The 24,395-nt window shown below is 43.7% G+C and overlaps 1 protein-coding gene across 12 annotated transcripts in view; it reads left to right on the forward strand.

Moving 5' to 3' along the window:
* The window catches only part of HMBOX1 (homeobox containing 1), a 169,837-nt gene that overhangs the window by 124,043 nt on the left and 21,399 nt on the right, over positions 1–24,395 (forward strand). For 3 of the 12 annotated variants that reach the window (XM_030555180.1, XM_030555179.1, XM_030555187.1), the window contains 4 exons: positions 18,640–18,722; positions 20,566–20,661; positions 21,892–21,986; positions 22,196–22,297. In XM_030555180.1, the coding sequence (XP_030411040.1) occupies positions 18,640–18,722; positions 20,566–20,661; positions 21,892–21,986; positions 22,196–22,297 (376 nt within the window). Of the gene's footprint in view, positions 1–18,639; positions 18,723–20,565; positions 20,662–21,891; positions 21,987–22,121; positions 22,298–22,844; positions 22,940–23,594; positions 23,743–24,395 lie in introns of those variants that run through there. The other 9 variants (XM_030555190.1, XM_030555184.1, XM_030555188.1 and 6 more) reach the window with 7 other exon arrangements.

A 24,395-nucleotide genomic window follows, 5' to 3' on the forward strand; every position in this document is an offset into this window, starting at 1 on the left:
AACTCTTAAACCCTGGAGGTATGTGATTAGGTGAGCATCTCAGCTTGCATTCTTTTTTCTTTTTCTTTCTTTCTTATTTTTTTTAAGCAAGTTTCTAGCCCTCAAGGTTGCAGAGAGAGGTGGAGAAATGTGACCCCAGTGAACCCTTAATGCTCAAAACCCAGAAGGCATATAAAAATAACCCCCCTTTTTTCCACAATGATTTTTGGTTCCTTGTTTTTAAACACTTGTAATTGGCAATACAGAACTCCTGACTCAGTACAGAACTTCATGCCCCTACCCAGTTTTGAAAGCAGGGCTGTGCTGTGCTGCTGGAAAGACTGTGTTTCAGATGCAACTTAAAACGTGTCTTGTCATTAAAGATCCCCTGGCACTTTTTGCGAGAGCTTTGAATGAGGTTTAATACAAGTAATCCACTTTGCTACTCTTTACTACAGTATCCAATGAAACCCTGAAAACTTGCATTCACTGCTCTGACAAAATGAAACCTTTAATGATCACAAGTGGTCAGGACCTCAGTTTTACCATACATCTCTGCAGGATGGTGCCTCCAGCAGCAGAATACCCACTAGACTTTGGTGGTGCTCTGATTCAACAGGAAGGGTGCCATTGCTGAATTGGCAACACCCCTTTCTGCAGCACCTAGATGTTCCTTGGAGGTTCCCTGTCCAAGAACTGAATTTATGAGAACTAAGGGCTTGACTACACTTGCCAGTTAGAGCGCATTAAAGCAGCTCCTGGTGCCCTAACTCACGACCTGTCCACACTGGCAAGGCACGTAGAGTGCCTGGAGTCTGCAGCTGGAGCGCTCCTGGTAATCCATCTCCATGAGAAGCATAGAGCTTGCTGCACCCGGGCTAAAACGCCAGGGCGTCAGTGTGAACAAGGTGTTGCATTACTGCGCTCTGATCGACCTCTGGATATGTCCCATAATCCCCTTAAGTCAAGTGGCCACTCTTGTCGTTGTTTTGGAATCGGCCACAGGAATGCGGGTATGCCCTTTCAAAGCTCTGTTTCTGACAACTGGCATGCTTATCTGCTCTGGGACAAAGAAACCGTTACCATGGAAAGCTGCTTTGTGTGTGTGTGTGTATGTGTGTGTGAGAAAGAGGTGGGGGGAAGAGGGAGTCTGCTGCTGTCTGAACTTACCAGGCAGCATGCTGACATGCTCTCAGACCCCAAAACCCCACTGTCTCCCCCCACACAACACACTCCCTGTCACACTGCACCCCCCCATTTGAAAAGCACATTGCAGCCATTTGCATGCTGGGATAGCTACCACAATGCACTGCTCTCTGTGGTGTTGCAAGAGCTGCTAATGTGGCCACGCCAGTGTGCTTGAATCTGACAGTGTGAACACACTGCAGCACTTTACCTGCTGCGCTCTCTGAGGGCTGGTTTAACTCTCAGCGCTCTACATCTGAAAGTGTAGCCATGCCCTAAGTAATCCACTGCACAAGGCAATATAGCTGCATAACTAGATTTGGGGGTAGTTTAGTAACACTTGCACAAGGTTTAAAGTTTTGAACGAGTTCCTTGCTTCATGGGCATCTATATAAAGACCCCACTTATCACCCTATTAAATCTTTGCAAGAGAAGCTTATGCACAAAGGAGTTAATATCAAGGTGCATAAGTATCTGTGGTGTATAGTTCTGATGCTAAGTAACATATGTCAAGTAAATAAAGCACTAAGACAAGCTATAATGATTCATACTTAGGTGCATTGTTAGGCACAGCTTTCAAGGTGTATCGCCCCAGCAAGTTGTGAATTATTACAGTATAATTCACACTTTATCAAGTCTTAGTGTTTTATCTACTTGCAAGCTAAAAAAATGTCCTGTCCCTCTTCTTCTCTTTTTATCTGTCAATGGTTCTGTACATATTTGTTCTAGGAGCCAGCAATGCAGTTAGGCCTGGGGCCTCTCTCAGCAATTTTAACCACTGTCTGTATTCAGTGCCTTCAAGGTGTTTTAACCAGGAAGGACCTCTCTGTTTCAAATGTTTGATAACTGAGCATCTTTCTGTTGAGCAGAAAATTTCTGTATGTTATCAAAAATATTCTGATCACCATATTCAATTAACAGGAAGAATAAATTACACCTTTAAAAATTAAATGTCTTAGCTATAATAAAAACCAATTAACAATTAGAGAGCACTTATTTTGACAATCTGATGCTATAGATTAGGAAGTGAAGATCACCCTCTGAAGGTATGACACTTTCAAAGCTATTGTAAGAAAAAATCAGTTTTTAAATGAACACATTTTGAGATCATTTTAATAGTTTGATAGAACTTTGCTGTGCTTGAAACTGCTGTCAAATTACTGAGGAGAAAAATATATTAAAAAAATAGTTAGTCTTACAGTAGCTTTGAAAGTCTCTGCTTTCTCATGTAGGAGATACATTACCTGTGCCTAATCTACAGTATCAAACTCTATGCATGCTGGGAAGCATTTTGTAAATTACTGTTTCTTCTGGGAGATCCAAACATTTACTTATAGTAAAGGAAATTGTAAAATTATGGTAAATATTTTTTTAATCTTGTGAAATTCATTCCATTTATATATATTAAAAATTTATAAAAATATATATATTAAGGTATATTAAAATGTAATGACTATTTTACCTAGTGTTCTAAATAACCTGCACCTATACTCATTCTTTCCTTGAAAAGAGCTACAAGAACTTTCTGAGACCTGGAAAATATGCTGTTATAGTGAGACACTCAAGAAGCTCAATATATTTAGTTTATCCAAGAGAAAGTTAAGAGATGGCTTTATCACGGTCTGCAAGTCCCTGCATCGTGACAAGATGTCTGATGATGTCTCTTTAGTCTCACTGAATAAGGCATAACAAAATCAATGCTTGAAAGCTGAAGCTAGACCAATTCAGATTTTTTAAACAGAAACGGTCATTAACCCCTGCAACAAATTATCTAGGAATGCAGTGGATTGTCCATCTCTTGAAGTCTTTAAATCAAGACTAGAGGTCTCTTTCTAGAAGATCCACTCTAACTCAGCCAGAAGATATGGGCTTGATGAAGTTCTTTGGCCTGGATTATGCAGGACGTCAGACTAGATTATCAGAATAATCCTGGCCTTTAAATCTACGAAGACTCCTAACTAAATGCATAGATCCTGCAGTTGCAGACAGAAGTAGAAAACCCTAAGATAGCTATAACTACCGAATATTTATCTGTGTGGAAGCCATAGTCTAGGAGCATCCCACAGGAATACTGTAGTCCCCATTTGGTTAAAATCTCAAGATTAGTAGCATCTTGCTCACCTCAACTGCAAAATTGAGTAATGCAGAGAGAAATGGTCTTTAATACTAAATTAATAGTACTGCACATTTGATAGATATTGACAAAAGGAACTATGGTCGTCTGGTTAAAGCACTTGGTGAGGATTCAGGAGATCTAGGTTTGAGTCTCTACTCTGCCACACACTACCTGTATGACCTTGGGCAAGCTGTTTAATCTCTTCATGCCCAACAAGCGGCAGTGGCTATGGAAGTAGGAGAAGCTCTCCCGCCGACATAGTGCTGTCCACACCAGTGCTTACATCGGTGTAACTTACGTCGCTCGGCAGGGGATGGCTTATTCACATCCCTGAGCGACATAAGTTATACCAACATAAGCGGTAGTGTAGACCTAGCCAGACACCGACCATCTTGATAAATATACTAACAAGAAGGATAAAGCAGGCAATTCAGTCGAAGCAGCTGGCAGAACTTCTGCACGTGTTTGGAAAGCAGTGTGTGATGTGGTTTTCAAACAGAGTAAACATGGAGTTTAAATTAGTGGCAGCCTTCGGCTACTAAACGCAACTCATGGGCCTTGAAAAAAGAGTATGTATCTGGAAGCAGGAGCATGAACACAGCCCCTTGTGGTATAGGCAATTTATATTCATCAGCAGTAACCAAATGGGAACTGGTGTTGATGGGTTGTCACTTCCTTCCTCCCTCCCCTGGACAGATGGTGGCTATAACACAGGCCACGTCTACACTACAGCATAAAATCGAAATTATTAAAACTGGTTTTATAAAACTGGTTTTATAAAATCGATTTTACGCGTCCACACTAGGGCACATTATTTCGGTGGTGTGCGTCCATGGTCCTAGGCTACCATCGATTTCCGGAGCTGTGCACTCTGGGTAGCTCAGTAAAAGAATTAGACCAATAACTTCGATTTCCGTCCACACTAAGCCTAAATCTATATAGTAATATTGATTTTAAGGTTACTCCTCTCGTTGGGGAGGAGTACAGAAATTGATTTTAAGAGCCCTTAAAATCGATTTAAAGTGCCTTGTAGTGTGGACGGGTACAGCGTTAAATCGATTTAACGCTGTTTAAATGGATTTAACGCTGTAGTATGGACCAGGCCACAGGGCACTGTTCAGGCTCCAGCAAGTACCCAGAGAACCCCACAGAAGATGGAATATTTCACAGCTCAAAAGCTTCCTTGACAAATAGAACTGCATTGACTATACATGTGGAAATGATTTAGGTATCCTGAATCCCAGGCTGCTAGAGTGGCACCCTGTACTGATGGTTCCAAGCCATGGGTCTGTTTGGAAGTATTGATGTTTCAGACTTTTGAAACGAGTACCCTAGACCCCCTCTCCTAGCCCCAGTGGTGATGCCCCAGCTGTTCAGGAGCTTAGGTTACTTCAAACCCTTGTCTTGCCAGCAATGAGATGTGAAGCAATAAAACTCCCGCTGTGGATCAGTGGGATCACAACAGAGTGGAAGGATGAGGTTATTATTTGGTGTATATAAGAGCTTGGCCCGGAAAACTAAACTCTACAGTTGAGCAAAAAGGTTGGCAGCTATTGCTGGAATTCAGATAGGGGCACCTTGGTGGAGACATGTAAATGTACTTTACAGAACCATGGCTGACATGAAGTCTCTGACTGTCATTGTCCTAGGCACATTATCCCTGAAAGAGAGGTTTTCTCTGAATCTGCAGTTTTTCTAGACTTCAGTGTTATTGAAATGAAACTGCTTCAAGGATATCTCCATTCTTTCCCATCTTATGGATTCTCATTTCATGTAAATTATTTGGTCACTTTTCATTTTAATTCTTTACTGTCATTCTCTGCAAAAGAGATCATTTGGTTTCTTCGGTGACGGTGTTCAGTGATTACTCAGCTGACAGCTGCCCTTTGTCTAGAAAACAGAACGCCTTTGCAGGATTTAGTTGTGCCTGCTTAATCACTATTTTTCTTGTATCTTCTAAGTTTGCTTCATGGCTTTTCTCCTGAAGTTTTAGGGAACTTAGAATCATAAAATCATAGAATATCAGGGTTGGAAGGGACCTCAGGCTGTCATCTAGTCCAATCCCCTGCTCAAAGCAGGACCAATCCCCAACTAAATCAACCCAGCCAGAGCTTTGTCAAGCCTGACCTTAAAATCTCTAAGGAAGGAGATTCCATCACCACCCTAGGTAACCCATTCCAGTGCTTCACCACCTTCCTAGTGAAAAAGTTTTTCCTAATATCCAACCTAAACCTCCCCCACTGCAACTTGAGATCATTGCTCCTCGTTCCGTCATCAGGTACCACTGAGAACAGTCTAGATCCATCCTCTTGGAAATCCCCTTTCAGGTAGTTGAAAGCAGCTATCACATCCCCCCTGATTCTTCTCTTCTGCAGACTAAACAATCCCAGTTCCCTCAGCCTCTCCTCGTAAGTCATGTGCTCCAGCCCCCTAATCATTTTTGTTTCTCTCCGCTGGGCTCTTTCCAATTTTTCCACATCCTCCAGATGAAGCCTCACCAATGTCGTACAGAGAGGAATGATCGCATCCCTTGATCTGCTGGCAATGCCCCTACTTATACAGCCCAAAATGTCGTTAGCCTTCTTGGCAACAAGGGCACACTGTTGTCTCATATCCAGCTTCTTGTCCACTGTAACACCTAGGTCCTTTTCTGCAGAACTGCATCCTAGCCATTCAGTCCCTAGTCCGTAACAGTGAATGGGTTTCTTCCGTCCTAAGTGCAGGACTCTGCACTTGTTCTTGTTGAACCTCATCAGGTTTCTTTTGGTCCAATCCTCTAATTTCTCTACGTCCCACTGTATACTATCCCTACCCTATTCCAGCTTATCTACCTCTCCTCCCAGTTTAGTGTCATCTGAAAACTTGCTGAGAGTGCAGTCCACACCATCCTCCAGATCATTAATGAGGATATTGAACAAAACCGACCCTTGGGGCACTCCACTCCAGCTCCGGCTGCCAACTAGACATGGAGCCATTGCTGGGCTCAACGGGTAGTGATCAATCTAGCCAGCTTTCTTCCAGTATTGTGAATGGAATATTGTCTTGTGGTTAGAGCTGTGAACTAGAATTCAGGATTTATGGTTCTAGCCCTTTCTCTGGGGGAGAATGTACTCTAATGATTAGAACAGGGAACTAGAAATGAGGACTCTTGAGTTCTTTTCTGGGATGTGACAGGGAGAATGGATGGTGGTAACAACAGGGTGCTCCTGAGTTCTGTTCACAGCTCTGCCACTGACTTACTGTGTGGCCAGTGGCAAATTCTTTAATGTCTTTGTCCCTCAGTTTTCTCATCTTTGAAATGTATATAATAACACTTACCTACCTTACAGAGATACTGGGGCTTTTCTACGTGGCACCAGCAGCGAACTAGGGGGTTGTGATTTCGAGAGTATTCTAATGTATTGGATTGTAACTGCCTCATTTAGATCCTGCTGGAGTGCTCTGAAAAAGTACTTAGTACATGGTAACATAGTCCTTTTGCACCTTGTATGCAGGCCCTTAGTTGTTTTGTTTTGTATTGTGGTATCACCATTATTATGGCCAGAGGAGATTGGGGCCCTGAAAGAAGTGGAGAAGGGTGTTGATGTGGCATACAACCATATGATATTTATAAACCACTTTAAGATCTTTGCATGAAAGGTGTTACAAGAGTGTAGGTTAGTATAGTGGGAGTGTGGGTTTTACAGTTAAGGTTGCATAAAATTTTCCATTCTAACCTGTTTTTCGTTGCTTGTAACTTTCTGAGATCTTCGTCTTTTAGACTGGAAAATTTCAGTCTGCTCTGCCCAGAGTAGCTGACAGACTTGTCCTATCGAAGTGTAAAAGCTGAATATGGTGGGGGAGAGGGAACATTGGGAACTGTGAATGTTGTTGGGGGAGCTGTCCAGGAGACTGGATGTGGAGGAAAATGTGAGTTGAGTTAATAGGAGAGGCAGGAATGGAGTTGTACCAGGCTATCAGAAGACTTGATGGGTGTATGGGGGGAATTCAGATGCCGCATAGGGTTTGAGCTAGAAGGGGCTATGGACAGAGGGCGAGAGAAGTGATCTCTACTAATGCAAACCACCTGTGGTTATTGTGCCAGAACTGAGAGTGAATTTGTCCATTGAAGTGTGAAGCAGAGGGGTTCTAGTTCTGCTTTAAACTTAACTCTCAGCAATCCTAACTGAGGAGTCACTCCTAACATCTCCTTAATGCACCCACCCTCACCACATTCTGTGTGTCTGCTGTGAAACTTTGCTATTGGCATGTCATTTCGTCGTCATGTTGTGAAAAGGGTTAGCTTGACCAAAGGAGCCTGCTTGCAGTCATCACAAAATATTGAACCGGAATTGTGTTATGGGTAGCAAGCATTGTTCCCTTTCCAAGGCATTGGAACCAGCCAGAGCATATGGTAGCCTACAGCTTGTTCATAGTACATTCAATGTAGCACGTAGCTATATGCTGAATGAGAGGCTCGCTAATAGCGTCTCCATTTTCTTCTCTTTATTAATTTCTCTCCCTGTTTCTCAGATGCAGAGGTTTTCCTGCAGTTTTACATCTGCTTTTGTTTGCATTTCTTTAGTAAGCTTGGGCATCATCCACCAGGTACAGGGTTGTAGTTCATCCAGCCCGTACAGGAGTGCGACATCAGGCTGTCACCTTATGATTTTAGTACCTGATAGTTCTCTCGTTCTCTTTCTGTCTCTCTCTCTCTCACTTCATGGGGTTTGTTTTATGTATTGTAGATTTTTGGCAAGTATCTGTAAATGAAATAGAGTTTTCACAGGAAACCTAATACAGCTGTGTGGGGCAGATTTGCAGAATTAATCTTTGGACTAGATTCCCAAGGGGAATTAGGTACTTAACTGCCCCTTTAGGCATTAACGGCTAACATTTTGGCATCACTGGCATCCACAAACCACCCCCATTCAGCTGTCGCCTAACCCTGGAGGCATCTAAAGTCCTGTAGCCACCTAAATTTCTGTAGGTGTACATGCGCACTGCCAGCTAATTCCTGACACTGCTGAACAAGCCCTGGTGAGTTTCTCAAACTAGGCTTTCCCCTACCTGTCTCACCTGAGCCTGTAGGCCTGCTCTGAGCATGCCCAATCCACGAGGAACAGGAAAGAGGATGGTGGTAACGCTGTCTCCCTTACACCCAGTAGCCCAGTGGATGGAGTACTCACCTGGGATGTGGGAGACCAAGGTTCAAATCCCCAATCAGTGTTGGAGCAGAGCCTTACGTGGACATTGGGCCGGAGAGTGAGTGACTATAGCCTAGTGTTTAGTGCATAGATTGCAGTCCCTTATACACCTCTACGCAGATATAAACGCTGTCCTCAGGAGCCGAAAAATCTTACTGTGTTATAGGTGAAACCGCATTATATCGAACTTGCTTTGATCCACCGGAGTGCGCAGCCGCCCCCACAGAGCGCTGCTTTACTGCGTTATATCCGAATTTGTGTTATATCAGGTCACGTTATATCAGGGTAGAGGTGTATTTCAACAGGAAAGATTGAGCGAGCCCCACACTGCAGTAGCCTATACCCCACTGGTTAGTATAATCACCAGTGAGGTGCAGAACCTGAGTTCAAGGGCCTGCACTACATCAGGCAGAGGGGGGATTTCAACCTGGGTTTCCCACCTCTCAGATGAGTGCTTTAACCACGGGGCTATTTGGTATCAGTGATGCAGTGGTAGAACCATCACAATTTTTCATAAGGAAGAGCTGGCTTAGGTGCCTCTGCTCGGGATTCTCCCTCTCTAGTCAGGCTCCTAACTCCTTTTGAGGGGTGGGACTTCAGCAGCTCCCCGCTCAGTGTCTTGGCTTCTGTGAATCCCTTGCCTGGGCACCTACCTCTTTCCATGCGTTGTACAGGGACCCTGGGGGCCTAACTCACAGTTGTGAATGCCTCTAGGCAGCAGTTAGGAGTTGCAACTCCCAGCGTCTACACTGTGTCTACACTGTGCACCTTACAATAGCGCGGCTGGGCCATTGTAGGGTAAGCAGTGTAGCCGCTCTTTGTCACCAGGAGAGACCTCTCCCAGCAACAGAGTAAGACCACCCCCAACGAGGGGCAGTAGCTTTGTCGACAGGAGAATGGCTGTCCTGTCCACCCCAGCGCTTTTTGTTGTTAAAATTTTTGTCATTCAGGGGGTTGTTTTTCCACCCCAGTTACTAAGCCTAGCTATTTTAAAGCTTTAATAAGAGAATTTTAGGACAATATATTACCAACTTAATCAAGCATAAGTAAAACAGATAGAGCAGGATAGAGTAACAATCAGTCCTGGGGTATGGGTAGGCTGTTTTTGTCGTCATCAGGTCCATGCTGGTCTATCTGATGGGGTCCCGCTTGGCTCCTGCTCCTCCAGTCCCCTTTGTTGTACACACGTCCTTTATACCTGGTCTCATAACCTCAAGCTTGCACACATTATTAAAACTACCTTATTTATAACCATTCGATACTAAATATATTTCATACACATATAATAACTAACCCCAAATCCTTCCAACTCATCCATTTTTATTTATCCTGTTAAAACTCTGATTGGTACCTCCTTATCTGTCTTTTTTTATAGCTTTCACGTATTCCATTATTTCTTAAAACAGTTGTCTTATTCATACTTGTCTGCATCATGTGATTCATAGATTCTAGGGTCAGAAGGGACCAATGTGATCATCTAGTCCGACCCCCTGCACAAAGCAGGCCACAGAACCCTACCCATCCACTTCTATAACAAACCCCTAACCTATGCCTGAGTTGTTATTGAAGTCTTCAAATTGTGGTTTAAAGACCTCAAGCTGCAGAGAATCCACCAGCAAGTGACCCATGCCCCACGCTGCAGGGGAAGGTGAAAAACCTCCAGGGCCTCTGCTAATCTGCCCTGGAGGAAAATTCCCTCCCGACCCCAAATGTGGCGATCAGCTAAACCCTGAGCATGTGGTCAAGACTCACCAGCCAGCACTCAGAAAAGAATTCTCTGCAGTAACTCAGATCCCATCCCATCCAACATCCCATCACCAACCACTGGGCATACTTATCCGGCGATAATCAAAGATCAGTTGCCAAAATTAGGCTCTCCCATCATACCATCCCTTCCATAAACTTATCAAGCTTAATCTTAAAGCCAGATATGTCTTTTGCCCCCACTACTCCCCTTGGAAGGCTGTTCCAGAACTTCACTCCTCTAATGGTTAGAAACCTTTGTCTAATTTCAAGTCTAAACTTCCTAGTGTCCAGTTTATACCCATTCGTTCTTGTATCCACATTGGTACTAAGCTTAAATAATTCCTCTCCCTCCCTAATATTAATCCTTCTGATTTATTTATAAAGAGCAAACATATCCCCCCTCAACCTTCTTTTGGCTAGACTAAACAAGCCAAGCTTTTTGAGTCTCCTTTCATATGACAGGTTTTCCATTCCTCGGATCATCCTAGTAGCCCGTCTCTGAACCTGTTCCAGTTTGAATTCATCCTTCTTAAACATGGGAGACCAGAACTGCACACAGTATTCCAGGTGGGGTCTCACCAGCGCCTTATATAACGGTACTAACACCTCCTTATCTTTGCTGGAAATACCTCACCTGATGCATCCTAAAACTGCATTAGCTTTTTTCATGGCCATATCACATTGGCGGCTCATAGTCATCCTGTGATCTACTAATACCCCAAGGTCCTTCTCCTCCTCTGTTGCTTCCAACTGATGCATCCCCAGTGTATATCTAAAGTTCTTTTTATTAATCCCTAAGTGCATGACCTTGCACTTTTCACTATTAAATTTCATCCTATTACTATTACTCCAGTTTACAAGGTCGTCCAGATCTTCCTGTATGATATCCCAGTCCTTCTCCGTGTTAGCAATACCCCCCAGCTTCGTGTCATCCGCGAACTTTATTAGCACATTCCCGCTTTTCGTGCCAAGGTCGGTAATAAAAAGGTTAAATAAGATTGGTCCCAGAACCGATCCTTGAGGGACTCCACTAGTAACCTCCTTCCAGCCTGACAGTTCACCCTTCAGTACGACCCATCGTAGTCTCCCCTTTAACCAGTTCCTTATCCACCTTTCAGTTCTCATATTGATCCCCATCTTTTCCAATTTGACTAATATTTCCACACGTGGAACCGTGTCAAATGCCTTACTGAAATCGAGGTAAATTAGGTCTACCGCATTTCCTTTGTCTAAATAGTCTGTCACCTTCTCAAAGAAGGAGATCAGGTTGGTTTGGCACGATCTACCTTTAGTAAAACCATGTTGTACTTTGTCCCAATTACCATTGACCTCAATGTCCTTAACTATTTTCTCCTTCAAAATTTTTTCCAAGACCTTACATACTACAGATGTCAAACTAACAGGCCTATAGTTACTCGGATCACTCTTTCTCCCTTTCTTAAAGATAGGAACTATGTTAGCAATTCTCCAGTCGTACGGTACAACCCCTGAGTTTACTGATTCATTAAAAATTCTCGCTAACGGGCTTGCAATTTCATGCGCCAGTTCCTTTAATATTCTCGGATGAAGATTGTCCGGGCCCTCCGATTTTGTCCCATTAAGCTGTTCAAATATGGCTTCTACCTCAGATGTGGTAATATCCACCTCCATATCCTCATTCCCATTTGTCATCCTTCCATTACTCCTAAGCTCCCCATTAGCCTTATTAAAGACTGAGGCAAAGTACTTATTTAGATATTGGGCCATGCCTAGGTTATCCTTAACCTCCTTTCCATCCTCAGTGTGTAGTGGTCCCACTTCTTCTTTCTTTGTTTTCTTCTTATTTATATGGCTATAGAACCTTTTACTATTGGTTTTAATTCCCTTTGCAAGGTTCAATTCTACTTGGCTTTTAACCTTTCTCACTTTATCCCTACATGTTCTGACCTCACTAAGATAGCTTTCCTTGCTAATCCCACCCTTCTTCCACTCCTTGTAGGCTTTCTGCTTTTTCTTAATCACCTCTCTGAGATGCTTGCTCATCCAGCTTGGTCTACAACTCCTGCCTATGGTTTGTTTCCCCTTTCTTGGGATGCAGGCATCCGATAGTTTCTGCAGTTGCGACTTAAAGTAATTCCAGGCCTCTTCCGCATTTAGATCCACAAGTTCTTCAGTCCAATCCACTTCCCTAACTAATTTCCTTAATTCCTTAAAGTTAGCCCTTTTGAAATAAAAAACCCTAGTCCCAGATCTATTTTTGTTTATCCTTCCATCTAATTTGAACTGAATTAGCTCATGATCACTCGAACCCAGGTTGTCCCCTACAATCATTTCTTCTATGAGGTCCTCACTGCTCACCAAAACCAAATCTAAAATGGCATCCCCTCTTGTCGGTTCTTCAACTACTTGGTGAAGGAATCCATCAGCTATCACATCCAGAAAAATCTGATCCCTACTATTCTTGCTTGCACTTGTACTCCAGTCTATATCTGGGAAGTTAAAGTCTCCCATGATCACACATTTCCCATTAGTGTTTACTTCCTTAAAAACATTAATGAGGTCTCTATCCATATCCAAATCAGATCCCGGTGGTCTGTAGCACACCCCAAACACTATCTCAGGAGAGGCTCTAGTAGCTTTCTTTCCCAGTGTGATTTTTGCCCAGACAGACTCTGTCTTGTCCATTCCATCACTTCTTATTTCTTTACAGTTAACCTCCTCATTGACGTACAATGCTACTCCACCACCTTTGCCTTTATTTCTATCTTTTCTAAACAGCACATAGCCTTCAATACCTGTACTCCAGTCATGACTACTACTCCACCACATTTCTGTTATCCCTATAATATCTGGTTTCACTTCCTGCACCAGTAGCTCTAGTTCCTCCATTTTGTTCCCTAGGCTCCTCTCATTAGTGTACAGACATCTTAATTTTTGCCATTTGACTTCACTCACATTCTGTACCCTGTTAGGCACGGACATTCTACCACCAACATCACCTGTTAGTCTGTTATCTACACTACCCTTCCTCCTTATGCCAATTTTTCTGTCCATGGCTGTATCCCCTCTTACTTTGTTTACTTCCCTCTCAAGGTTAAATTCCGGCGTGGAGATCTCCCAAACATCTCCCAACCATCTCCCCCAAATTTCTAGTTTAAAGCTCTCTTAATCAAGTCGGCGAGCCTCCATCCTAGAAGTCTGTTTCCCTCCTTGCTCAGGTGAAGTCCATCCCGAGAGAACAGTCTTCTGTCCGTAAATGCTTCTCAATGGCCGTACATCCCAAAGCCCTCTTTATAGCACCACTGCCTGAGCCATCTGTTAATCGCCATAATCTTGTCACACCTTTGTCGCCCTTCTCTAGGAACTGGCAGAATCCCACTGAAGATCACCTGAGCCTCGATTTCCTTAAGTGTCTTCCCCAGTCTGGCATAGTCTCCCTTGATACATTCCAGAGAGTATCTAGCTGTATCATTTGTTCCCACATGAAGGACAATCAACGGATTCTTCCCCGCTCCCGCTAGTATCCTTTTCAGCCTCAGGTCCACATCCTGTATCTTAGCACCCGCCATACAGCACACCCTTCTGTTCTCCCGATCAGCTCTAGTCACAGGCCTGTCTATCCTTCTCAGTAAGGAGTCCCCAATCACGTAGACCTGCCGTTTCCTGGTGACAGTGCGCTTCTCCGGTCTATCTCCCGCACCCACCGGCTGCAAGTCCTCTCGATTCCTATTCCCTCTTGCAATCCTCCTGGGGGTCATATTTGGTGTTGCCTCCATTGACTCCTCCCCTCCTCTTGCAGGACTATCAGCTCTTCTCTTTTTCCTTGCCCTCTCTCCTTCAGCGACCACCTGCTGTGCCCCTTCTTCATTTTCCAACTCTGCAAACCTGTTCCTGAGTTCTATTTCTCCTTCACTGGCCTTGGTTGGCTCGTCCTGTCCAGTCAGTATCCTTCCTCCCTAGTCTGTCTTACTAAGAAGAGCTGCATCTGACTAATAAATCACATATTTGTCAGGTGTGCTTGGCCCTGTTATCTACACTGACCAAAAATCGACTGTAGGTGTTTTACCAGTGTTTTGAGAGCTGTGTCAGCAAGATATTTACAGAAAGCAACAAATTTTTTACATTTAATTATTACACTCTTGAATATATAATATCTACTTCTCTGACATTATTAAACATACATTTGTCTAACACGGTTCATTATACATTTCTTTACACTTTGTTTCCTTGTTATTCCCTTTTCCAAGAAAGTCCTGTACAAAACACAATCCTTGCAAACAAGAATTTGTAAGGGAGGACAGTTCTGTGCTGAATATTCCATGGTACTGTATAGCCAAGGGGTTGGTATGTTTCAGAGAATGAAAATTACATTGATTCCAGGCTTGGGAATGTTGCCAAATCAAATAAAGCCCAGCAGCCTTTGCTGATGCTTCTAGGAGTGTCCCTGCTGCTTCCTGCGTAGACTTCTGAGAGGTGCTGAGCACCAGCAATTCCCATTGAAATTGGTGTCCCCAAGTCTGCTTCCTTTTAAGTCAGTGGCCAAACTTCCCCTGATTTTAGACAGAATGGCATCAGGCATAGTATGGATTGTAGATACACGTTGTTTCTCAGGATTTAAGTCCGGCTCCTCAAAGGGAGTTCAGAGTTGCAACACTCAGCATTGCAATGGGATCTACAAACCTGAGCTAGGCTCCCTGGACAATGAATGGAGAGAGATGGGTGCTCTAGGAATGGGATCCACAAAAGCCAGCACATTAGGCAGCTCCCCGCCTAAGCTAGCTGCATGCAGACCAGCTGGGTGTGTCATAAGCCCCACCCCTCTCATGAAGTTCAGTGCCTAAATCCGGGCTGCAGAGAAGTCCCCTATCTCTGCTTGCAGTCCACAGCCTGGAGTCCCTCTCTTGGAGCCAGGTGACTTAGGTGCTGTCACAGGGTGAGCGCAGGCTGTCCCACTTTTGTGCCTGAACCCTGTGTGTAGGCTGGTTTAATAAAGAGTGTTCACTCCCTCTTTTGTTGAATCACCCCAGTGTCTTTATTTACAGTGCCCGTGCAGTGCCCAGATCCCCCAACAGTTAGTGCCCCACAGACCCTCCCCAGGGTCTCCTGGCCCTTGAGGCTTCCTTCTTGGTAAGGAGACAGAGATACTGCCCTCCTGTCTCCTCCTAGGCTAGCCTCCCCACTAAGGTTTGCCCAAGGCTTTTACAGCCTTCTCCTGCCCCAGCCCAGCTGTCACTACTTAGCCCGGCAGGTTCATCTGAGCCAACCCTCGTTAGGGCTTGCAGCTGGGCTCCCTGCTGAGTACCTGCATCTCTACACCTGGCCTACTGGCCAGAGAGCAGGCTGTAGCCAGCATTTTGGCAGGGCCTAAAAGGGGTTTTACCCCTGCCCTGCCACAGGTGCCTAAGCAGTTTCTTGTGAGAATGAGCTAGGCAGGCGCTTAACTCTACCCAAAAAGGGAGGAAGTGGCAGTGGTGCCTCCCATATCACTTTTAGCCCAATTTTCCCTTCTGGGGAGAAGGGGTTCAAATCCTACTTCTGAATAAAGTGCCCTAACCACAGGACTGTTCTGATGTGGGTCGCTCTGTGTCTCCTGTTGAAACTGTTTCACTTTGGATAAATATCTAAATAGACATTGGGGCAGAGAGAGGGAGAATGTCACTGTATCCTAGTGGTTAGAAGCACTCTTCTGGGACTGAGGAGACCTGAGTCTGGTCCCCCTGCTCCAGTGGCTCTGATTTATCCCAAGTAGAACAACTTCAACAGGGGAGATTGAGGGAGAGCCACATGAGCATATCCCATAGTCCAGTGATTAGGGCACTCACCTCAGAGGTTGGAGACCCCTGTTTAAATCCTTTTCTCTGCAGCAGGCAGAGGGGGCCATTGAACGTGGGTGTCCCACATTGCAGATGAGTGCACTAGGCTAAGCGTTATGATGGGGCCACCACTGCTGCCTCCTCCTCTGGCCAGATTTTGAATGGAACCCAGTCCGAAGGGCATGCTCAGAGCTCATCTACCAGATCAGGTCCCGCAGGCAAGAAGGGTGGGCAAAGCCTGTCTTCCCATGCCTTGTGGGTCACACTGGGGCGTAGGCAGGAAATAGGCATTCGTACACCTAGAGCAGCAGTTCCTGAACTTTCTGCTTGCATGACCCTGTTTTCAGCCTCCCGCGAGCTCAGACAGCATGGAGGATGCCATTACCAAATGTCATCCTCTGCACAGGCTGGCCTTGCATGCACAATACCTGCAGGGTCACTCTGTGTGGAGCAAAATGGCATCTGCACACTCAGGATTGCCACAACCCCATCTGCTGATGGCGCATCTCGACTTGAGGTCATGCCCCCTAGTTGGGGAACTGCTGGCCTAGAGTTCTGGATGCAGAAACATAGACGCCTAGGAGACTCGCAGCAAAAATGTAGGCACTGAATGAGGTTTAGGTGCCTACAGGATTAGGTGGCCACCAAACAGGAGTTCTGTGAATCTTGGTGGAGCCTAAAACTAGGAGTTGTGCCCGTGTTTGGGATTTAGGTGCCTATGTAGACCTGAGTCTTAGTTCGTAAGAGAAACTCTCAACAAGAAACCTAGAAGAGGAAGGGTGGGAGTCGGGGTGGGGAAGGGTGTGTGTGTGTGTGTGTGTGTGTGTGTGTGTGTGTGTGTGTGTGTGTGTGTGTGTGTGTGTATTTAGTACCCAAATTACTAATTTCTGTATTCTGCCTCTCACTTAAAAATGTAATTTCAATGGTTGCAGTTGCTCTCTAAGCAAGCAAATCAAATGGATGCACATTAACAGCGCTTCTTGCTGTGCTAATGAGCTCTTTCTCTTAATCAATGAATAGCAACCCACAAACAAGATTCCGCTTGTACATATAGCTGTAACTCCAAATGACAGGGTGAATAGCAGGATGGAATGCAAGAAAAGAAAATTCAGGCTGGACATTTACGAAAAATTTACTTTACAATAAGGTTGATTTAACTGTGGAATAATCTCCAAAGCGAAATAGTGGGAGCGCTGTTAGCTGCAGTTATTCAGAGGTAGCTTGGAAACAGAATATTACAGGGAACAAAATCATGCTTTTAACAGCAAAATAACCTCAATTGGTTTCATCCATTTATTTCTATATAGCCTCTTTTAGCTGAAAAATAAGGATATATCAACTATCTGAAATTATGCTGGGAGTAGATACACACAGATACACACGTGGCGAGGCGCACGCATGCATGTCTCATGAGTCCACTGCTATACGGTGTCTTGGTAAAAATAAAAAGAAAAATTTGTTCCCTTAAATACACAGCAACAAGTGTAAGAGTCCATTACCAAGTTGACTAAGGAACGTTTATAATTCTGACCTTTACTTTTGTAAAATAACCCCTACACAATATATTCCTAGGAGGCAAACTGAAAAGAAATGAAGTGATCCCTGCATATAGGATCTGAATCGGCACCATTGCCTTTGACTTTGATTGGGCTCAGAGGTTTTAAATCAATTTGTTTGAGTTTAGGCTAAGGAAAATATTTCTAATAGTAAAATAATAATTTTTATAGCAAAACTATAGGTATAGTAAAATGATAATTATCAAAAGCTATAGCACTAAAATGTTACATGAAAATAATCTCTTATCCCATAGTAAGTTTACAATTATTAAATAAAAATACAATTTTAAAAGTGCACTGTAGAGTTAATCCGTAGTTCTTAGAGTATTACTATATAGTTCTGCACTCACAGACCCCTTGTAAGAAAACCACTACGTTATCCCACAGTAATGACTCAAAACTTCTGTAGTTACGTGCTTCCTGGTAAAATGTGAAGATTTTGGTGGTCAGTGTGGAGATAGACATGTAGTGAATGAGAAAATGGGAGATGCTTACTGAACCCCAAGAATCAACGTAAATATTGAACATTATGCACTGAATGAGACAGGGGTCATGCGGAAAAAATAGTATGTTATCATGTAATGGGGATGGATCACTTGATGATTACCTGTTCTGCTCATTCTCTTTGGGGTACCTGGCATTGGCCACTGTCGAAAGATGGGACACTGGGCTAGATGGACCTTTGGTCTGACCCAGTACGGCCATTCTTACGTTCTTAATCAAAGGAGCCGAGGTGCCTCAGTACTAACTGTGGGGTTTCCTACCAGGAGTGTTTCACTTTGCAATAGTATCTTTGGTATTGCAGCATTTTCTATTTCCTTATACCTACTCACTTGCTATAGGGAATGGTGCAAGTGTGGAGGTGACATTTGGTTATCTAAGGCAATTGAGAAGGTTTTAAAGGGGAACTGTGTGTTCACATGTAATACATAAACATGCACATACTGTTCAGCATAAAACTTAATATGTCTGTATTGTCCCTTTAAGACCGGTGCATTTACTAGCCATTGACACCTTTTAGTGAAGCTGTTTTGGTGCATTCCTGCTTTGATTTCTGGAAAACGTTTTTTTTTCTGCAGTTACTTCAATGAGAATCAATATCCTGATGAGGCAAAGAGAGAAGAAATTGCAAATGCCTGTAATGCAGTTATACAAAAGCCAGGTAAGGACTTGATCGCACTGTCCTTTTCAAAGGAGTCTGCGATTAGATTTCAACATCTCCTGCTAAATTCAGCAAATCTCATTTTGTGGCTTTCACTAACAATTTAGTGCTCTCAACCAGTAGGAAGTATTTCCTAGAGCACTATATGGCTCGTGTCACTCAAGCTGCTGTACTTGGATGAACATGAGGGCTAATGTAGCCCTCGGACCCAAACACCTATGTCTGAAAGACACATTTCTACTAATTAAAATAGTAGAGAGCTAGAGGTGAAGTTCAGCATCAAAACATTTCATATATACAGGGTCATGTAGGGTATCCATAGGAAAGGGAATGCATTTCAAAGCTATGCATTCTTTAAAGTCAATTATTTTTAGTTACTTTTACAAATATGTGCACTTCTTATCTGAGAATCTCAAAGCCCTCTACAATAGGGTGACCAAGTGAGAGGAAGAAAATATTGATATCGGGACACATTTTTTTTTGGTGATGGGGGTCGCCAGCAGAGCAAAAAAAACTACAACAAAAAACGGAGTGCAAAATATCGAGACAAGTTGCGTCCCCACCAATTATCGGTCGGGACGCGGGACAAGGGGGATTTTATCGAGACGTCTGGTCACCCTACTCTACAAAAGTGGGTATGTGGCATTATTGTTATTACTGATCTCATTTTAAGGATGGTGAAATGTAGCCACAGAGAGGTTGTGAATTGCCTACGATCACATGGTGTATCCTTGGCAAAGTAGGGAACCCTGATCTCCAGACGTCCAAGCTTCGCTGTAGTTTCTAGACATGAGCCCCCCTTGTAGGTTGTGTGTGTTGTGGGACCTCATTTCCCCTCCTCCCCAGCATCTTCTTAGTTCTTCCTGCTCCTGTGAGGGTAGGAGATGAGAAATCCTACCTGGGAATGGAGTGTGAGTATCTGGTATAATAATGCCATCTTTGAAGAAATGACCTCACCTGCCTTTGCTTAGTTGAAATAGTAGAACATACCCAAACCTTGCAGAGAACATGTTCTGCAACTTTTGTTTACAGGAATTAAAAGTAATGTAATAAACCCAAAGGCGAAATAAAGAAAAGCTAGGACGAAACGTCCTAACATATGAGACAATTGTAGCATTATTGACTATAACTTAGCAGGGAGGCAGTCTAGTCTAGTGAACAGAGCACTGGAGTGGGGACTCAGTAGACTGGGGTTCTGTTCCCAGCTCTGTCACTGACCTGCTGGGTGACCCTGGGCAAGTCATTTCCCTGCTCTGTGTCTCAGTTTACCCATCTGTAAAATGGAGATAATGATAGCAACCCCTTTCTAAAGCACTTTGAGATCAGCTGATGAAAAGTGATATATAAGTTTTTGTTACTAATACTAGATCTTCTCTCTGCCATCCCCAAAACTCATCTCTTATTAATGTTTACTAGCTTTTCTATGGCACTCACTACCTGCGTGCCACCAAGGCAGTAACCAAATTAGCTTCACATTATCCCTATGAGGCGGGAAAGTATTATCCCCATTTTACTATGGAGAATTGGGGCACGGAGAAGTGAAGTGTCTTGCCCAAGGTCACACACAAATTCTGTGGCAGAGCTGTGAATTGAATCCTGGTCTCCTGAATTGGAAGCGTGGCTTTGCTCTCTATCACAGTTTAGGACTGAGCTGGCTGTAGTTGCGAAGAAAAGCCCTGCGTTTCATTTGTGAACTGTTTTTATGTAGTTCCACTCTCTAATGCTGTCTGCTCTAAGTTTCAAGGGTTTATCACATGGCAGGGATCTGCTGATCTTATATGTATGTGCAAAGTGCCTGTGAAACCCTGTAAACAACTGTGCTTTCTACTGTATATTTTCACAGGCAAAAAGTTGTCAGATTTGGAGCGAGTTACCTCCCTTAAAGTGTACAACTGGTTTGCCAACAGGAGAAAGGAAATCAAGAGAAGAGCCAATATCGGTAATGTATCAGAGAACCTGCTTTCAGACAACCTGAGGGGCGAGCTCCAGGGAGCTGGAGAGCATAATATTGAATTCTATTAATGCAAATGGCTAGAAGCTCCAAGCATTTTTAATAGTCGGTTAAAGCACTTTTTAAAATAAATCTTTCACCCTCTCAACGTTTCTAAACTATCATCTTGGACTTGGTTTACAAATGTCAGTAGTAGGGCAGGAAAAATGATTCAGTGATCGGATGTCACCAGAGGACCTAATTTCAGTTTTAAGTCTGAATCTGATCAATATAGAAGGATTCATATTTCCCTAACACCGAATTATTGGCCCAGTCCCATTGGACGTCCCAAATGAAACAAGAGAAGCAGTGATTTCTGCACTGGGGATAGGGGAAATTCAAAATGTACTGAGTTAAAAACCTTTAAAATGCAGTTCCACTCTGAAAAGTGCCAGGGGGAGAGGGGAAGCGATTTTTTTAGAAAGGGGTCTTTTGTGTGTAAGTTTCTTGCATCAGTAATGTCTAACTCAAATGTACTCATTTTACAAGTCAAAATGGTGGTGTTTTTTCTTATTGCCAACCCTGTAAGATTCCACTGAGATCTGAAAGTCAAGATGGGTTCTTTACATCTCAAATACCATCACCAGTACCAAGGTTCTGCAGGCCAAATTCTTCCTTCAGTTACCCCGGGGCCACCTTATTGCCTTTAGTGGGTTTGCAGAGCCATAACTGATTGGAACCTAGTAAACAATTCTGTTGATAGTGCGCAAGCTGGAATAGGATACAGCTCACAAACTTCGCTGTGTTGCGTTCTGCAGACTAGCCAAGGTTTCGAGCTTCAGACCTGAAGAAGAGCTCTGTGTAGCTTGAAACCTTGTCTCCTTCCCCAACAGAAATTGGTCCATTAAAAGATGTTACCTCGCTCACCTTGTCTCTCTCGTATCCTGGGGCCGACACGGCTGCAGACACACTGGATATACATGGGAGACTCTGTCCGTTGTAGACTAGATGGGGAAGAAGGAAGGTTTGACTATTAGACATTGAGAATGGAAACAGTTTGGGGGGGAGGAGGTGGCAACAGAAGTGAACACTTAACACCCACCCAAATTGTGAATAGTTGAAAGGAGGAGTCAAGAGTTGACCTTGCTAGTCCACTTGTTTTAAATGCCTAAAATATGGATGGTCTTTAATTCTGGTAATGCATCAGATAATTTAGGGATCCATTTGCTTTTTTCGAAGAAGCAGCAATCCTGGAGAGCCATGGCATAGATGTACAGAGTCCCGGAGGCCATTCTAATAGCGACGACGTCGATGGGAATGACTATTCAGAGCAGGTAAGAATCTGAGCTGAGCTGCGTGGCCCCAGATGGGAGACCCCGCATGTGACACTTCAGCGTCATGGGGCCTTGTACCTCTCATGAGTCAGAGTTCCTTCTTTTTTTTCTTTCATGTAATTTTAATGGGGAAAGTGGAAGAGCAAAGCTCCCCTATTGAATGTGTGAGAACCAGTATTCACCCACTTGGATTTATTGTCATACAACAGGACACTTGGCAAGTACGCAATGGGGAGGAGGAGGGAAGATGTTCAGAGGGAGGCAGAGAAGCAGAGAAGGTAGAAGAAGACAGGAGGATCTGCTCCAAACAAGCAAGTGACACCATTCACACAACACACAATGTTTGAAAAATGCTAGGACAGTGTTAACTCAAGCTACGCACCATGTATAATTCAAGCTCTCCTTATCTCTGGCACTGGTACAGTGGTTAATCTTCAAGAAAGGACATACAGATCTTTAACCATTTCTGCAGTGTGTTGGGCACAAACATGCTTCCCTGTGACATCAGGCACCCATGTTCTCATCCCATCTCCCCTTCTCCATCTTCCCCTGCAGAGTCAGTGGTGACTAAGTCCATTTTGGATAGATTCACTTGACATCATTGGCCTTGCTGAACAGTTCACTTACATGATTCTGCTACCTTTGCTCCTTGTGTTCATGCTGCTACACCCAGGTGTCTGGGTTTTGTTGGGGTTTTCTTAATAGGCCATTCCTGGAAGGAAGTAGGAGATCTTATCTCCTGGTTACTGGGAGCCCAGTATCCTGGAGTAGCTACCCTAGTAGGCTCAGCCCAAGTCCAGTGGGACATTGATTGGGTGAGAAGTGCTGGTATGTCTGCTCTGTTTCCCCCATCCTTAGAGCTGCTGCTGTTTCTTTGGTGGAGGACAGAGAGCCTTTTATAGACCATCTCTGGAAGTAGTTTGGTGGAGCTCTGCTCCGTATGGCTGTGCAAGGTCAGAATCTCCTAAATAATTGGTGTGATATATTTTGAAACCGCAGCCAAGCACATTTAATTGCATGCCTGTCAGATAGAGGAATTGATGGCTTAGCAGATGCATTGTTTAGAATTCCAAACCATTTCTTCCTTTCTGTATTTTTGTATTATCCAACGTATTTTTGGAAAGATTTTTTTTTTGCTTAATTTGCTTAATTGCATCAAAATTCTCTGTTCAGAGTCCTTAGATGTTGCAGTTCTCAATGATCTAGCCCAGACTCCACTGTAAACGAAAATTAGGCATTTAAAGTTAAATGCGTTACTGTGGAAAACTATGCTGATGACCATTTAACATCCATTCAGCCGTTAAAACCATAAAATCTGTGTTTCAGGGTATCATTCAGACTCCAGAAAACTTGAAAACATAAAGTTTATCCAATTACCATTAAAGTTAATAACATAAAGTTAATACAACTTCAGAGGGATTTTGGTGGTTTTTTTTTTTTTTTTTACACTTTCTCATAGTTCACTTAATTGACTTTTAGGTCAGGTATTCAAAAATTCTGATGTGCATCCAGGGTTTTGAATATCTTGCCCAAAATTCATGGCAAATTGAGAGATTCTGTTAAACAGCCTCAGGAGTTTACTGAAAACTGGCATTTCTGTCCCACCAGCAATCACCATCTGCCATCTTGATTTAGAAATGACATTGTTGCAAATTCATCATCATGGGACTGATGTAATAATGACAAAAATACTTAGCATTTTTACTCTCTAAAATGCTGTAAAAATATTAACTAATTCTCCCAAGACCTCTGTAAGGTAAGTAAGTATTTTTACCCCCAGTTCAGAAAGGGGGAAGCTGACGCTTGCTTTGCTCGAGATCCCAGAAAGAGTTGGTTTTTAGATTTAGGATTAGAACTTGGTTGGGTTTAGTGTGCAGGTACTGGGTGGTGGTAGTGGTCAGTGATGTACAGGAGGTCAGAATAGAGGATTTGGTGTTCCCTTCAGGCCTTAAACTCTATGACTATGACTTATTCCTAGGACCCTACCAAATTCATGGCCATGAAAAACACGTCACAGACCATGAAATCTGGTTTTTTGTGTGCTTTTACCCTATACTATACAGATTTAACAGGGGAGACCAGTGTTGCTCAAATTGGGGGTCCTGACCCAAAAGGGAGTTGCAGGGACATCGCAAGATTATTTTAGGGGGGTCATGGTGTTGCTACCCTTTCTTTTGTGCTGCCTTCAGAGCTGGGTGGCCAGAGAACGGCAGCTGTTGGCCAGGTGCCCAGCTCTGAAAGTGACGCCCTGCCAGCAGCAGCACAGAAGTAAGGGTGGTAATACCATACCATGCCAGCCTTACTTCTGCGCTGCTGCTGGCGGCGGCTCTGCCTTCAGAGCTGGGCTCCTGGCCCGCAGCCACTGCTCTCTAGCTACCCAGCTCTGAAGGCAACGCCGCCAGCAGCAGC

This window comes from Gopherus evgoodei, chromosome 3 (assembly GCF_007399415.2).
Source record: "Gopherus evgoodei ecotype Sinaloan lineage chromosome 3, rGopEvg1_v1.p, whole genome shotgun sequence".
Lineage (NCBI taxonomy): Eukaryota > Metazoa > Chordata > Testudines > Testudinidae > Gopherus > Gopherus evgoodei.